This window comes from Nelusetta ayraudi, unplaced genomic scaffold (genome assembly GCF_046127955.1).
Source record: "Nelusetta ayraudi isolate G7.1 ecotype Tasmania unplaced genomic scaffold, CSIRO-AGI_Nayr_v1 ptg000026l, whole genome shotgun sequence".
Taxonomy (NCBI): Eukaryota; Metazoa; Chordata; class Actinopteri; order Tetraodontiformes; family Monacanthidae; genus Nelusetta; species Nelusetta ayraudi.
Window position 1 is genome coordinate 7,436,055 of NW_027466076.1, and position 16,101 is coordinate 7,452,155.

General features: G+C 47.4%; 1 protein-coding gene across 12 annotated transcripts in view; it reads left to right on the forward strand.

Moving 5' to 3' along the window:
- The window catches only part of mast4 (microtubule associated serine/threonine kinase family member 4), a 70,594-nt gene that overhangs the window by 43,638 nt on the left and 10,855 nt on the right, over positions 1 to 16,101 (forward strand). For 5 of the 12 annotated variants that reach the window (XM_076029465.1, XM_076029470.1, XM_076029469.1 and 2 more), the window contains 18 exons: positions 4,701 to 4,789; positions 6,462 to 6,531; positions 6,686 to 6,706; positions 7,160 to 7,238; positions 7,556 to 7,710; positions 7,794 to 7,869; positions 7,971 to 8,180; positions 8,280 to 8,381; positions 9,028 to 9,160; positions 10,281 to 10,342; positions 10,429 to 10,520; positions 10,622 to 10,830; positions 10,946 to 11,084; positions 11,678 to 11,810; positions 11,903 to 12,068; positions 14,195 to 14,296; positions 14,794 to 14,916; positions 15,849 to 15,958. In XM_076029465.1, coding sequence (XP_075885580.1) covers positions 4,701 to 4,789; positions 6,462 to 6,531; positions 6,686 to 6,706; positions 7,160 to 7,238; positions 7,556 to 7,710; positions 7,794 to 7,869; positions 7,971 to 8,180; positions 8,280 to 8,381; positions 9,028 to 9,160; positions 10,281 to 10,342; positions 10,429 to 10,520; positions 10,622 to 10,830; positions 10,946 to 11,084; positions 11,678 to 11,810; positions 11,903 to 12,068; positions 14,195 to 14,296; positions 14,794 to 14,916; positions 15,849 to 15,958 — 2,071 coding nt within the window. The other 7 variants (XM_076029467.1, XM_076029471.1, XM_076029473.1 and 4 more) reach the window with 5 other exon arrangements.

Consider the following 16,101-nt stretch of genomic DNA (forward strand, 5'->3'; position numbering starts at 1 on the left):
CCCCATTGTGCATTCTTTTCTCCAGTCCAATTGTGCGTTTGTTGTCGAGGTCGTTTTTTTTTTTTTTTTCTTCGTGTTCCTTCCACGGGAAGTTTACTCGCACACATGCAATCATCATCAGTTCACAGTTGAAAAGTGGAAATCCTGATCCGGCCCCCCCTCCCGCTGCGCTGCCGCTAATGACGCCGCCGGGTGCCGTTATCTCTCCCGGACAGAAGCCCGCCGATTCGCCCGACCAGCGTCGCCTCTTCGTTTTTCCAATTGCGGCGTCTCGGCGACTCCTCGCACGGAATTCGGCAGGCGAACCGAGCCGGGAAGAGGGGGGGGGGGCGGGGAGAAACGCCGACGCCTCGCCGCGGAGCTGAGCAGCCCAATCCCGCTTCTTTTTTGTGTACGGTTCGGCAAAGCTCATTTCCACTGATATTTATTTTTAATCCCTGCCCTGACCCATTTCATATTACAGAAGAGCTTAGCAGGAAACACTGCGGCAATGTTTTTTTTTTTTTTTTTCCTCCTGACTTCTTGCCTCGCCGCAAAACATTTCTGGCTCCAGGGCTAAAACCTTGGACGGATTTGCCGCGCGTGAGAAAAATGAGGGCGTAATTTTTCAATTCTCGCGCCATTAAGAGGCGAACGGATCTTTGAATTCAACCGATTATTTTGAAGACGATCCTCGGCTGCTTTCCTATTGTTTCCCTTGATTGACGCGTCAACCAGGCAATGCCGCCAGGCCCATGTCACAACCTCGACGCTCACACCTGTTACATTAGCCCAAGGCTGGAAGCCTCACCAGATTAGTGCATCGTATTGTCCTGAGTGGCTTGTTAAAGGACCCTGCCTTCGCCCTAATAAGACAGCTGGGATAGGCTCCAGCAGACCCCCGTGACCCTGAATTGGAATAAGCAGGTATAGAAGATGGATGGATGGATGGCTTGTTAAAGTTGCAGCATCTTAAAAAAAAAATAAAGAAAAACGTTTCATTAACGCCAATTCTACCGGCAAAGACGGATAAATGTGTCACTGCGCTTTAAAAAAAAAAAAAAAAACCCAGTTCGGTTCAGCCTCTGTCCTGTGAAGTGGCAACACAAACAACGAGCGTGTCCTCAGTGGCTTCGCCTCTTTAATCCAAGCAGCCAGGTTTTTAAGCGCTATTAATAGCGCCGCGTGTGTCATGTTTCCGACTTTGAATTTGAGTTTGTCAGCGTTGCGAGCAGCAATTTGTGCGGCGTCGCGCTTTGTCAGCTCACCTGACAACTCCGACAGGCGACGGGGAGAAACTCGACCAATCGCGGCTCCGTTGCCGTCGCGGGGCGGGTCACCGATCAGTCGGCAGCTCGGCGTCGTCCGCGTTTGTTAAAATCAAGGGCTTTTTTTTTTCTTCTTTTTTTTTAAATCTAATTTTATCTCCTCCGCTGCCCAAAAATAAGTCGCGGGAGCTGAAATCGACTATATTGTCTGTGACAGATTTGGATTACTTTGAAATGCGGACGAGTAAATCTTCCTCGTGTGCCGCAGCGCGGGAGAGGAAGTGAACTTTCAAGTGGAAAAGAAGCGAGCGACAGCCTCAAACTGTCACAAGCACCTTTTTTTTTCTTTTCTTTTTTTTCCTCGTAATGCGTGTTTAGCGGGTTGAGAAAGCGATCCGCGCCCGCCGCCCGTGGAGCGTTTTTTTTTTCACCTGTTTTCGTACCACAACAATGGTTTGATGAGGTTGAGGGTTTTTTTTTTTTTTTTGTGCATATGAACTGAGACGGGTAAATCTCACACGGATCCGTTCCAGCAAATCTCACATATATCTGCAGAACGGCGCACAACAGTGGCCTACTTTCCCCCTATCATCCACGCCCAGGGCTTCTTCATCCCCTTCTTGAAAGCTTCACCATGCAGTCGTACAGGGCTTTTTTTTTTTTTTTTTTCTCGTTTCTTTTCCCCACACTCAGCCTTTTTGGCCTCGGCCGAGCATCAAAGCCGACGGAGACGTCCGCCTCGTCATCCTAACCCACGATGTCGTCTCCGCGACGGCGGCAAGAACTCTGAAGTAACAAGGAGGGTGGATTGGGCAGCAGTTTGTTGCATTCTCTGGGCCTAATCCACCACTCAGAGGGTATGAATAGGCCTGGTTAAATGTGATCCGCTTTGACTTGAGCACCTGTGCGCCAGATATTATTCTATTAATGCCCCCCCCGCCCCAATACTGGGGTCACGGTGGACATACGACGGTTTCAAATGTCCGAACTCAAGAAAAAAAACAAAACCCGTCAACGACGTTGTTTTCTTCGAAGCACAGCAAAGCCGAGTGGATATAAGTGGGATAATAAACCTTACATTATTGACCCGCTTTTTCCCCCATCAGCATTAAGCACTCCGCTCGACAATTTTAGGAGTGACCTGCGGCAAAAATGTGAAACGTTAAAAAAAATTAAAAAAAATAAAAAAAAAAAAGCGAAAAAAAAACAAAGAGAGTCTGCAGAGTGAACTTGGACGAGTCGGTGATGCAGGTTTTGACATCATATCCTTTCGAAAGCCTTTGCATGCGGACCTCTGGCAGAACTTATCCCTGCGTGCAACTCTTTGACCCTCCTCCGCCGACGACTGGTGACATCGAACCTGAAAAAAGGCCTCCGTGGCGGCGGGGCTCAGGTATTTCTGCGTTCCTGCCGAAGTTCGGTGGAAATTCCATCGTGGCGTCGTGCGGACAGGCCACCGAGCGGCACCGTTTTGATTCATTTCGTTCGAAGCGCTGGAGTAGAAACTCTTCCTTTTATATTTTCCGCTTTTACGATCCAGAGTTCCACAGTGCGCTCGCTGGGGCTCCTGTGCGTCACATTAACACAATAAAGCTTCACCTCGTGCGGTTCCCACCAAGCAGTGGCATGAATGTAAATGTACAGCAGACCTGCAAAAGAATGAGAATACGAGTCGTATCAAAGCCGCAAAGCAATTTAGTCTGCTTGCGAAAGGTCGACAAACCACACAAAAAACACAATTTCTTTCACCGCAACGCCGACACACGACAGTTGACTCTGCTTTGAAGGGGGGAGGAGGAGGAACAGGAGGAAAGGGAGGAGCGCGTGAGTTCTATAAACGTTGAGCAACTCCTTACAGTTTCTGCTGGAAAGGCTTTGGCTCTCAGAGGAGCTTATGTAACAGCGTGTCATTGGCTGCCTGACCTTGATGCGAATTCATGTTCTTCAGGCTTTTTATGCGTCTCATTTTATTTCATTTCTTTTTCTCCTTTACCTTTTTTCCCACCCAAATCCTCCTGTCGCCCGAAGTGCAACTCCACGACCAGGCCTGTGCAACCGGACGCCGTTAATCGTACACGCGTGCGCGCCATTTCAGACGCATGCACCCGGACTCCTTTAAGCTCCTGCCGCAAAAGGACCCGAAACATCCCATTGACGGGATGCTGTGTCCGCGAACGCACGAAAGGCCGCAAGGAGCGACGGCGTGGCCGACACATGGGCCCCTCCCCCGCCCCAACCGCCACCTTCTGCATTTCACATACCAAAGTTTTGACACGTGCCCTTCAGGTCTCAGTCAGACATGCACGGTATGTCATGCTCTGCCGTGTCTTGTCTGGGCGCTCGGCCTTCTCCCTCTGCGGTTGCAAGCCCCTTTGTCCAAAGCTTGCGCCGTTTGTGAATTTTATCCAACGGCTCAACATGAGGTCGGCTTCAGGAGACCGGTAGTAGTGCTCAGGCTTGGTTTTCGTTTGTTGCTTAAGACGCGAACTCCAGTCCCGGGACTGTGGGTCGTGACCTCGCGCTCAACTCGGACCTCTTGGCACTTTCACACGTCGGTGACTATGCGGTTGTGCGTCACCTCCTCACGTCAACTGACACTGGACGTGCGAGGCTTTGCATTGCTACTGCGCCGGGACCCCCGTATGCCCTTGGCACACTCCAAAGGGGACTGAGTGCATTTGGAACGGGACGTTGTACAAACCCCCACCTCCTCCCACACACACACACACACACACACACACACACACACACACACACACACACACACACACACACCAGCTGGGTAATCAAAAAAACAACAACTCTTTAATGAGTTCCTAATGAAATCACTCAGTTTGTTTAATCCTAAACTTAAATATCGCAATAAAAAAAAAACCTGGTCATGGAAACAACTGAACTTCCTCAAATATTGCTAAAAGGTTTTTAAGCTCTAACGAGGTGGTTTTTCAGATGCATCGATATCGAGATACATCGCAAGTGTCGTGGAAACACTTTATTCGCATTTACACGTCACCGGACGTGACGTACGGGGTCACGTGACCAGTTCACTTCAAGTGAAAAGGCCGTGTTATGTTTGAACGGAGGAGGCGACGGAATATTTTTTACAGGTGAACAAGGAGAAAACATGACAACCATTCTTGACAGCAAGCAACATTGAAATGGAAATTTTTCACAATGTGTTTCGTACCTCCATCCTCCTCAAAGTGACGTCTCACAGGATGAGATTTTACGGCTTTTGCACTTCACACCATTCAATGGAAAGACATGCAAATCACAATTGTACTTTGTCAAAATTTTTCGAAATATTGTTTTTATTTTGCGAAAAAAAACTGTCATGCTAACACACCAGAGGGGTTAAATAACATGCTGAGAAATTAGGATTAAATTTTTTTTTTTTTTTTTGGCCTGTGACTCAGGTTAATTTGCGCTCAACACTTTTCTTTGCCTTTGCAGCTGCAGGACGAGCAACAGAAAGAGCCTGATAGGAAGTGGTCAGTCTTCGGGTCTGCCGCGACCTCACTCCCCTCTCTCCTCACTCACAGGTGAGTGTGTGTACAAGTCTGTTTGTGTGTGTGTGTGTGTGTACACAACTTTTACCTCCTCTTACCCCACAGTTCACGATGTTCCCTTCCCAGGAAGGCGACCCATTGTGTCACGATTGATATCATCAAATGGGCAGAGCCGCGGTAGCGCCGCAAATAAGTTTTGTCTTATCGGTCTGAAGATGTGTCGCAAGAGCACTACGACTAAATACAGGCCGCAGGTTCCTTTTATCATTCTCAATGTGGGGATCGTCTCGTGCTGGGTCACTTCCTCCCCTTGTTTCGGGTGAGAACTCATCTGCGCGCCGGCCAGCCAAAGGGCAGCGATTGTGCTCGGCCAGGAAGTTGTGGCCCGCGGAGAGGAAATGCACAGGGGCAGAGTGGGGGGGTGGGGGGTGGTGGTGGTGGTTCTCATTGACCGTGGGGCGTTTTATTTCCTGGCATTGGCGAGCGAAAGCAAAGCCCCCGACTCGGAGTCGTCAGTCGGGTGTTTTAACATGGAGCCAGAGAGACTCGCTGCTGCTGCTGCTGCTGCTGCTAATGTTCAGCTGTGGGACGAGCTGAGGTCGTGGTTGACCAGCCTCGGCTCCAGAGGTACGAACATCTGCTTTCCACACCAGCTAATTACTCTTTGTAGATAAAAGTCGCACCTATCTTGTGCCGATATTGCGCTTCACTTCCTTCCTTCACTTCCTCTCATGTTCCGTCATGTGCAATACTCTCTACATAGCATTTTAAAACAGTTCGGACTCGTTTATCATTTGTTGCTTAACTTTTAGCCACGAGAAGTAAAAAGTCATGTTTTACTTCTTGTGTTTCTCACATCACATAGAAGCAGAAAGCTTCTAGATATAGCATAGTCGTACGGTTACAGTTTATGATCATTGGTTGCTACAGTACTAATGCTGAAATTATTTTGAGTTGGCAATGACGGACGTCAAACTTATCCAGTGCAAAAAGTTTTTGAAAAAATGTTTGGCTTGCAAGACACTTGGCTAAATGCAAGGCCCATATTTCGTTGTTTGTTTTAAAACCCGCACATAACCAATCATATATCCAATTTAGTTGTCTTTAAAAAAAAAAAAAAGAAAAATTAACATAAGCTTGTAATCATGTATCCTGTGAGCCACGAGTACCGAGCAGAAAATGAATCGTCAAATCTAATCGAGTGATGTTTTGGTAGCTACGTCGGTATTCTAAGGCAGCGGGGAACGAGAGAAGTGAATTGACCTCAACGGTCTTGTTTTCAACCTGCTTCTCCATGAGAACATCCCAGCACAGTCGGAGACGGCGATCACCAACTCAGATTTACCGTCTTCCGGGCTGGAGAAGGTTTGTCGCGGGAGGTTAACGCCGCCTGCTAATTATCTGTTTGGTCGCTCAAGTCCAGAGGGATGTAATTACGTGATAAATGCCAGACTCAAGGGGTTTGTTTTATTTATTTATTTATTTATTTTGTGATATGGGATTTGAAGACTCGATGAGTCATTAGCATCTTTTGGGGAAGTCGCCGCAGTGAATGTGTTCAGTGGCCCGGAGCTTTTGTCACCGGCATGGAGGAACCAACGGCAGCGGGAAGGGAAGAAGTTCTTCTCAGTCCAAGAGAATAAAATCTTTATTTGCTTTCTGTTCGACTTCTCCATTGGTCGGTGTGGTTTCTTCTGTCTTGCAGGAACAAGCCCACAGGACAGTCCCAGGAATTTCTCTCCGAGTGCCTCTGCTCATTTCTCCTTTGCGCGAAGGTAAACGATAGCGGCGCTGATCCACCTAGTTTACAACTTCACGAGGGAGCCACGAGCGCAGACAAAATCTTTTTTGTGTGTTTTGTTTCAACTGCTCAATGGGGCCAATGATGCCATGTAATTGTGTATTTTTTGTTGTTGTTATAATCCACAGTCATTGCCACAGAGCAGACAGGTAACTTGACGCTAGGCCTCCGATGACCCTTGAACCCCTTTGTTGTTTTCTCTCCCCCTAAAATCGTACCGCAACATGCGCTTCCTCCAGTCCAGTGGTCCCGCTAGTACTTGTGTCTCATCGCAGTTCCCTTCAGTCCTGCATCGTCCTTCGTTTTGTTGCCCCGACGTCCTGCCCCTTCTCCCCCCAACCCCCTCAACCCCCCCACCCCCACCCGCCTTTAACTCGTAGATGCTTTTAAAATCAAACTAAAGAAGCATCTCCTTTATCCCCCGCCCCCGTAACCTCGCTATCATCAGGGCAGAGGCAATTAACCAACATCTATTAAAAGCAAACTTGGCCAGATGGCCCCAGTTTAAATCACAGTGAAAGGCCTCACCTCAGTCCGTTGTTTCTCTCATTCTACGCAGACGTGCAACTTATCCTCCGCTTGTGTTTGTCTTTGCCGTGCAGGACTGATGGCCGCCGCTGGTCTCTGGCTTCCCTCCCCTCCTCTGGATATGGAACCAACACGCCCAGCTCCACCATCTCGGTACGTCGAAAAAGGGCCCCGTCGTTCTTGGCTCTTGTTTCCGTGTGACACAGTGCAGCAGCTTTTAACGGAGTCACGGTTGTATAACAGGGTGTAAATCCAAGAAAGTAAAAAAAAAAAAAAAAAAAAATAATTCAAAGGGCATATTTGAACTTTGAGTTAATAAATCACACTTAAAAAAAAAAAAAAAAAAAAAAAAAGACATTGTTTCAGAAGAGTTTGCTGTACGGCCGTATTTTATTTATACTTTCAACAAAAGAAAAAAATCATTTTCATTTTTTCTTTTCTCGTTGAATATATATGTGTTTCATTTCCAGTCATCCTGTTCATCACAGGAGAAGCTGCACCAGCTGCCCTTCCAGCCCACGCCTGATGAACTGCACTTCCTCTCCAAGCACTTCTGCACTGAAAGCATTTCTAGGGACGAATGCTGCAGAGCGACGGCCATGCGACCACGCTCACGCAGTCTCAGGTAACGCTTCACACGTACCCCACAGGCGACTCGGCCGCACCTTTTGCCCCCCCCCGCTGACGCCGATTTCACTCATTCCCCAGCCCTGGACGATCACCATCCTGTTATGACCATGAAATTATAATGATGAATCATGTCTACAAGGAGCGCTTTCCTAAGGTAAAAGCCACGGCATTGTTACATTGTTCGCGTCCGGCCTTTTGGTCGCGAGAGTCTGCGCCAGCAAACAGCAACGCTCCCTTTCGCTTTTCTCACTCCAGGCCACCGCTCAGATGGAAGAAAGGATACAGGACATCATCCGCAGCAACTCTCCCGAGAGCGTCCTCCCCTTGGCAGATGGCGTGCTCGGCTTCGCTCACCACCAGATAATTGAGCTGGCCCGCGACTGTCTGGAGAAAAGTCGGCTCGGACTCATTACCTCCAGCTACTTCTGCGAGCTCACCGACAAGCTGGAGAGGCTTGTGCAGGAGGTGAGAGCAGTCTGAGTGAGAAATACTTAAAAAAAAAAAAAATAAAATAAAATACACATTATGTCATTTATTAATGCATGTATTTTTTTTGTCTAATAGTCCACGGAGAGATCAGAAAGTGAGGAGGTGAACTTCATCAGAGAGCTGGTGAAGAAGATCCTCATCGTCATCGCACGGCCGGCACGCTTGCTGGAATGCCTGGTACGTTTTTTTTTTGTTTGTTTTTTCACCAAAAATTAGAATTAAAATAATGTCGCTCGGATCAAATTTATTGGACATTTTTTTTCAAAGACATTTAAAACTTTTAAAGCGCCGAATAGGGCACGTTTCGAGAGCAGCTACCTCCAGAGGTTGATCTCCCCCCCCAGTCGGTAACGACCACAAAGAGCCGACTCGCACCCACCAGATGGCCATTAATGCGACTCCAAATTAATGTTAGTCTGAGGCAGTTTAACTGCTGGATATGTAAATTTCGCATCTGTTTTCTTACATGTTGGCCAGAGAAACTTTAAATGGGGATAATATGTTGGTTGAGTTTGGAACGCTCATTTCCATTGCCCCCTAGTGGATAGAAAATTAAAAAGTGTCTTTCACTTCAGACAGGATGCCTGTCATGAAGTGTCATAGCATTCATGTCCGTATATACGTGTATATTTTACGTTCCACTCCTACCATAGGCAAAGCAATTACCTCTCTAGGCAATGTGACGATAACTTAAATTCATAAAACATCCAGACATAGAACCAAGCAAATGAAAACAACCTCAAAAACATCACGATACTGCAGCAACACGCTGGCTGTTTAGCTTGGACAGCTCCTGAAATGTTTCTCCTGCTCTGTTTACCAGGAGTTTGACCCCGAGGAGTTCTACCACCTTTTAGAGGCTGCTGAAGGACACGCTAAAGAAGGCCAGGGCATCAAGACGGACATCCCTCGCTACATCATCAGTCAGCTCGGACTCACACGAGACCCTCTGGAAGGTACGGCGAGGGTTGATCGTCGTCGTTAGCGTCATTGCTAAAAAAAAAAAAAAAAAAAAAAGGGAAAGCTAAACAACTCAGTGGTCATAGTCGAGGTTGTTACCAAGTTTTCCCCAAGTCAGTCCCGATGCTTTTCTCTATGTTTAGTTTGGAAACAGTTCTGCTGAAGCCACCACTAGCAGCATCCATGCTAATCTCTTTAGCACCTGAGCTAGCAGCTTGTAGGAGTCGCTCCCTGCTTTTTCCCACGTATTTAAAGACGCTGATTGGTTCCCCAGTGTTAGACTGACTAAAAAAAACACTTTGGATTAGTGCTTGGCCAAAAAAATGTTTACTTTAAATTTAAACTGCAAGGTCTGGTATCGCCTGACATCGCATTTGGACGCAAACTATTCCGGCATCTCCGAAAACGCAACAAAAACATGACATTTTTTGCTGGCCTCGTGACTAATGCGCCACCACTGAACAGACTCGTTCTAATGACCCTCCATCTCCCCAGATTCGCTCGCAAACAACATTCATTATGACTAATTAGAAAGGAATGGCCTCCCCACAGACCTCGCACACATCCACACAAGCTGGCCCCCGTCAGCCCATCTCCCCAAACACTCTCCCCCGCGTGTCTCCCGCCCGCCGCCTGGAGGCAGCCCGCGAGGCGGGACAGATGTTAAACAGCGGAGGAAATGTGTTTACAGGGCCCTCCGGGGACGATGGCAAAAACGCCTCCTGTGGCGAAAAACACACACGCAGACTTTGGCTCGATCGCGCGCAAACCCACACAACCTGACAGAAAAGTAAAAGTGTTTGTTGGGGGGGGGGGGGGGGGGGGGCAGGGCGGTCTTAAAAGATGCTTTGAGGCTCATAATGGCGACTTGTTCTGGAGTTGTGATTTTAAAATGGGCCTCAGACACGAGTCTGAGTGGCTTTGTCTCATTTCCGGCCCATTAGGTTCCAATTCGGTTTATCTCCGAGTCAGCACCGCAGGCCTAATAGGTGATTAAGAGCCAAAGCCGGCTGCTTCTTTTCTGCCAGCGTGCGGCCAATAGAAACAATCATAACCCGTTTAATTACATTCCGACTTGTCCTTGTCCTTCTTTTTTCCTGTCCGTCCTTTCCCAAGAAATCGCCCAGCTGACCAGCTGCGACAGCGGGATCGCAGAGACCCCGGAGACGGACGACTCTGTAAGCGCACGTTATCCACCTGCTCCGTTCTGTGCCGCGGGTTGCAACGCGCCGTTTTCAATTTTCTCACTGCTGCCCCCTTTCAGTCTCAAAGCCTCAGCACGGCGTTGCGGTCGCGGCGAAAGCCACGCGAGCTGGACTTCGAGATGATAAAACTCATCAGCAACGGCGCCTACGGGTACGTCGACGCTCCGAGGATGGACGTCGCACCGGTGGCTGTTCTCAGGGTTTTTTTTGACCTCTGACCTCTTGTACAATGTCTTCCCCCTCCCCCGACAGAGCCGTTTACCTGGTTCGCCACAAGGAGACCAAGCAGCGGTTCGCCATGAAGAAGATCAACAAGCAGAACCTGATGCTGAGGAACCAGATTCAGCAGGCCTTCGTGGAGAGAGACATCCTCACCTTCGCCGAGAACCCGTTCGTGGTGTCCATGTACTGCTCCTTCGAGACCAGGCGCCACCTGTGCATGGTCATGGAGTATGTCGAAGGTCAGCACAGCAGCAGGACTTATTTTCTTGTTTCAGTTCTGGTTACTTGCACCGTAGCTCAAACGCTCACTCCATAAATGTCCGCTGCTTTGTGCGTCGTCCCCGATACTTCCAGGCGGAGACTGCGCCAACCTCCTGAAGAACATGGGTCCCCTGCCGGTGGACATGGCCAGGATGTACTTTGCGGAGACGGTGCTGGCGCTGGAGTATCTCCACAACTACGGCATCGTCCACCGGGACCTGAAACCGGACAAGTAAGACTTGCGATTGATTGTCCACATGCTTGAGTCTCTCTCACGCTGATCGATGCGACGATTCTCAGATTTTTTTTCCCCGGTGTGCAGAAATGACCAGTTTCTGTTTGTTTTCACAAGGTAATTTTCAGAAACAGCAGGCACTTTTTTTTCCCCTCCCCAGTCAGGAACGAGTTGTTAAATCGCGACGGTTTCCAGAAGTTCAGCCACCAGAGAGAGAAAATGTAGCAATTAAAAAGTTGGAAGTTTACTTTTGACCAAACGCAAAAAGCTGAAAAAAAGTCTTTTGCCAAGTTTGACGAAAGCCTCGTGACGAGAACCATCCAGGCTGAAAGAGATTGCTCCTCATATTGTTCACATTTGGAGGACAAACGCATCCTGCCTTCGCACCACAGGAAGAGCAAGCAGTGGTGTTTTTTACTCTGATGCCAGTGGAAAAGGAGGAAGTCGCAGTGTAGCAAGAAAACGTCTCTCGGTGCAACAGGTGCCGACTCGTCGTCACATCTGGACTGAAATGTGTTGTTCGCCTGAGAGCAGTTACATCCACCCAGCTGTTGTTCAACTTTGCTCGTCTCTCCTCATCCCGTCCACAGTTTGCTGGTCACGTCGATGGGTCACATCAAGCTGACAGATTTTGGATTATCCAAAGTGGGGCTGATGAACATGACCACTAACCTCTATGAGGGACACATCGAGAAAGATGCCCGGGAGTTTTCCGATAAGCAGGTGCGTGTCTTTTTTTTTTTTTTTTTTTTTTTTTTTTTCCCCTTCGGTCCGAGCACACCCTGTTTTAGCTGCTGGGCTACTGGTGTCCACAGGTGTGCGGAACGCCGGAGTACATCGCCCCGGAGGTGATCCTGAGACAAGGCTACGGCAAGCCGGTGGACTGGTGGGCCATGGGCATCATCCTCTACGAGTTCCTGGTGGGCTGCGTCCCGTTTTTCGGAGACACGCCCGAGGAGCTGTTCGGACAGGTCATCAGCGGTCAGTCCTCACTCGCCCTCTCGCCCTCTCGCCCTCTCACCCTCTCACACAGTGAGGACGTCCAGAACGCATCAGCAGATATTGTTGAATGCCGCCAGCGGGTGTTTGCAGCTGGGTGCAAACAAAGAGTTCCTGCTGGGTTTTGTGGCACATTCATCGTCTACCCTTAAAATCAGTGTTTCTCAACTGGTGGGTCGGGACCTAAGAGTGGGTTGCCGTGCTGTTTTGATTGGGTCATGGTTTTGTGGGAAGTTTTTTTTTTTTGGGGGGGGGGGATTTGAAAATATATATACATATTTATAGAGAAAATGTTGGGCATTTATTCTGCAGGACACACAATTCTATTCAATAATTTCAACATTGTTATTTTTATTTTCATTTTTTACTATAGATGATTGAAAATAGGCTTGTGTTCATAAAATATATAAATATATAATCAAAATATAAATTTGGGTCTAGACTTCGTGAACCAGTTGAGAACCACTGCTTTAATTTGGATGATTCCGTTCGATTTCATGGATAGTTGAGAAGTAAAAAAAATCTCACTGCACCATAAAACCCCAGCAACACGTTCTCGATGTGAAAATGAAGACCTTTGGCTGAAAGAAAAGAAATGCAGGCGGCCTCTATGAAAGTAGAGTTCAACAGTGTGGGCAAAAAAATAAAATTCTAAAAATGTACTTCTAGTTGCACAGCACCAATTATTATTATTTTTTTAATCCTGACCGTCATCTTTTCTCCCTCCTCACGTCTTGACACTGGAAAAACCAAATACTTGCGCACGCCTTGCTTTTTCCACGACCCCCAAAATATTTTCGCCGTTTAGTCTTTGAAGGCATAAATTATGTTTTTGTTTTTTTCACCAAACACATTTTGTCTTGTTGCTGCAATGTCACATTTTAAAAATATTCACAGAAATCTGGTATTCAGATTTTGTTTCGCACATTAGGGAGGGTAAAAAAAAAAAAAAAAATCCCAACCTTCGCTTGCACATGAATGAATTAAACATTTGAATGGTGATTTTGAACATTTGAATCGGACAACAGTGTGTGTCTACCAATGGATGGCGCGCCACCGCTCATTTGCTATGCTCTCAATCAAAGTGTACCGAGCCGCTGAGAGTGACTGTTAATTAAAGGGGTCCCCATGCTGAACAACATGCTGAATGCGCGCCGCCGTGGCCTCGGGGTCCGGGCCCCCATACATATTCATAACCCCCCCAACCCTCCCAAAAAATTTGATTAAAAATGGGGGAGAAACTGTGCGCGGCGCAGACAATCAGCGGGGCGCAGACGGGCTTTGCTGCCTTGTTTCACTGCTAATCCGCCAGGATTTTCTCCCCGAGCCAGAACACATGTAGAGCGTCTGCTGCAACATTGTGCTTCTACGTTTTGACCTTTTCTTTTTTTTTTTTTTCCAGTGGAGAGAACTGTACTGGGGACAGCAGGTCTAGAATCTAATCTAGACTATGAACAGCCCAAATCATTTCTTAACTGTAAAATTTACAATTTCATAAAAATGGATATAAAAGCTTTTGAGTGAAAAGCTTCTAATTCTGAATTTATTCGCAAATTTCCTCTTGCTTTGGGTTTTGTTTTTTTTTATTATTATTATTATTTAAATGCGAACCAAAGGCAAAACATGCACTCTCCTCAAATGTCTGAAGAAGAAACTTGAGTGGTGCACGGCCAAATATAGCCCTTAAGAAAAGGAAGCGCTCGTGTCCTTCCCAAATCCAAAAAACTCTTTATGCACGAAGTGCTTGTAAAACAAATAACCTGACACGCTCGCAGCAGTATTCAATCATTTAATCAACACCGCAAGGTCATAAAAAACAGAAAAAAAATGAAACCTGAAATGACAGACATCAGAAAAATGCATCAAGTGTTCTATTCAGTTATACCCAAGGATAAGTAAATATGCTTGGTGGCCTTTCTTCTTTTTCTTTTTCTTGTTTTTTTAAATGAATATGACAACAACAACAAAAAATCAAGAGTTATAATAATAATCTCTCTAAAATCTACATTTTCGTGCCACAATTTTCAGTCTTGTTTTAAAAGAACAGAAAATCAACAACTTCTTCAGTTATTTTTTGATTCACACTGATGGCGCCCTTTGTTTCCCAGACGAGATCAACTGGCCGGACGGCGAGGACACTCCTCCCCTGGATGCTCAGGAGCTGATCACCTTGCTGCTCCGCCAGAATCCCCTGGAGCGGATGGGCGCCGGTAAGAAGACGACTGAGCCGGAGCCTCTTCGGCGCTGCAGCTGCTCGTTCCTCTGAGTCACTGGCGGGAGGTGGAGGGTTGGGGGAGGGGGATTGAGGCTGTCCAGCAGCACCGCTCGCTCGCCTCCTCCCTTTGATCAATTGCAATTATATCCTCGCCGACGTGCGACTCTCGCTCCGTGCATGATCGGGCGCTGAAGAGGGTGGCGCTCGCTCAACTGTAAAAATGGCCCTGACCCGGGAGAGCAGGGAGAGGGGGGGGGTTTAATCTCAGGGAGACTGGGCTGCACCTCCTCGTTCATCTGGATCCTCCTGGCCGTCGCGCACACGGGGCTGCAGCTCTTCCCCCTCCGCAAAGGTCACGGACAGGAAATGGCGCTGCATAATTTATAGTCATGGTCTCCGGTCGGCCTGCAGTTCCCAGAGGGAGAGACGGAGCGCCGCCCTCCGCCTCTCCATCTACATTCACCTGCGTTTGTTTGTTTGTTCCTGCCGCAGGCGGGGCTGCCGAGGTCAAGCAGCACCAGTTCTTCCACAACCTGGACTGGAACAGCCTGCTGAGGCAAAAGGCCGAGTTCATCCCGCAGCTGGAGTCCGAGGACGACACCAGCTACTTTGACAGTGAGTCGTCGCCGCCACGTCCACGGCGACCAGAGCTGAGAGCTTTCCAGTCAAAATCACGATAACGGCAATAAAATAAAAAGAATTGAATAAAAAAAAGAGAGGGAGAGGGAGAGAGGGAGAGAGGGAGGGAGGGAGGGAGGGAGAGAGATTTTTATTACAGTTATATCCAATAAATAAAACTTAAATCAAGTGATATTGGTGAATTATTACGTTATTACCTCAGTTATTACGTTTGCATAGAATTTTTTTCAGCAGGCCAATAACGTATTAAGTTATTACATTATTGGCCAAAAGTTATTGAATTATTGGTTCCGGACTTTTCTTACATTTTGGCCAATTATTAGATTATTGGCTTCTTACACGGCGCGTTGACTTTGTGTCCTCGCATTATTATCTTCATGTTGAAATGCTTTCATAGACTCCCAATAGTTTCCATCATAGATGTTAAGGCAGCCCTAATCAGCATGAAACTGGCTGGTTGACTCATCACACAGCTTCAAATAATTCTCTTAAAAATGGGTCAGTTTGTCTTTTCTTTTAAAGCTTCAGCAGAAATTTGGGGGTGAATTTTGTTCTCAGCACAGACGCAGTCTCACCTCTACACCAACTGCGTCTTCATGGCAACATCAACTGATGGGATTGAAGTATTACAAACTTAACGTGAAACCATCGATGATTTTCCATTAGCCTTGAAACTGTAACTGAGATTGCAAGTGAAAAAAAGTCAAAAATGATGTTTGATAGAAACACCCAAATTGCTGATGTGCTATTCTGGGAGGTCAGAGTCTCACTTTTCTCTCCCGTGTTTGTTCCATATAAGAAAAAAAGTTTAAGAGTTTTTTTTCTTCCGACGTAAAGATAAATTCACTGCGTTCTGCCCTGAAGTCATTTTGGCTCTAAAAAAAAAAATCCACTCGTTCCATCGTCAGCTCGCTCCGAGAGGTACCACCACCTGGAGACGGAGGAGGAGGACACCAACGACGAGGACTTCAACGTGGAGCTGCGGCAGTTCTCCTCCTGCTCTCACAGATTCTCCAAGGTGCGTCTTTTTTTTTTCTTTTTTTCTTCTTCCCCCTTCAAATCTCGCAAAGCTTATCGCAGTCATGGCTGATGGCTGCTGCCAGAGGCTCTTGTGCCGCTGTAAATGAGCAGATGACCTGATCTCCTCCCGCACCTCACATG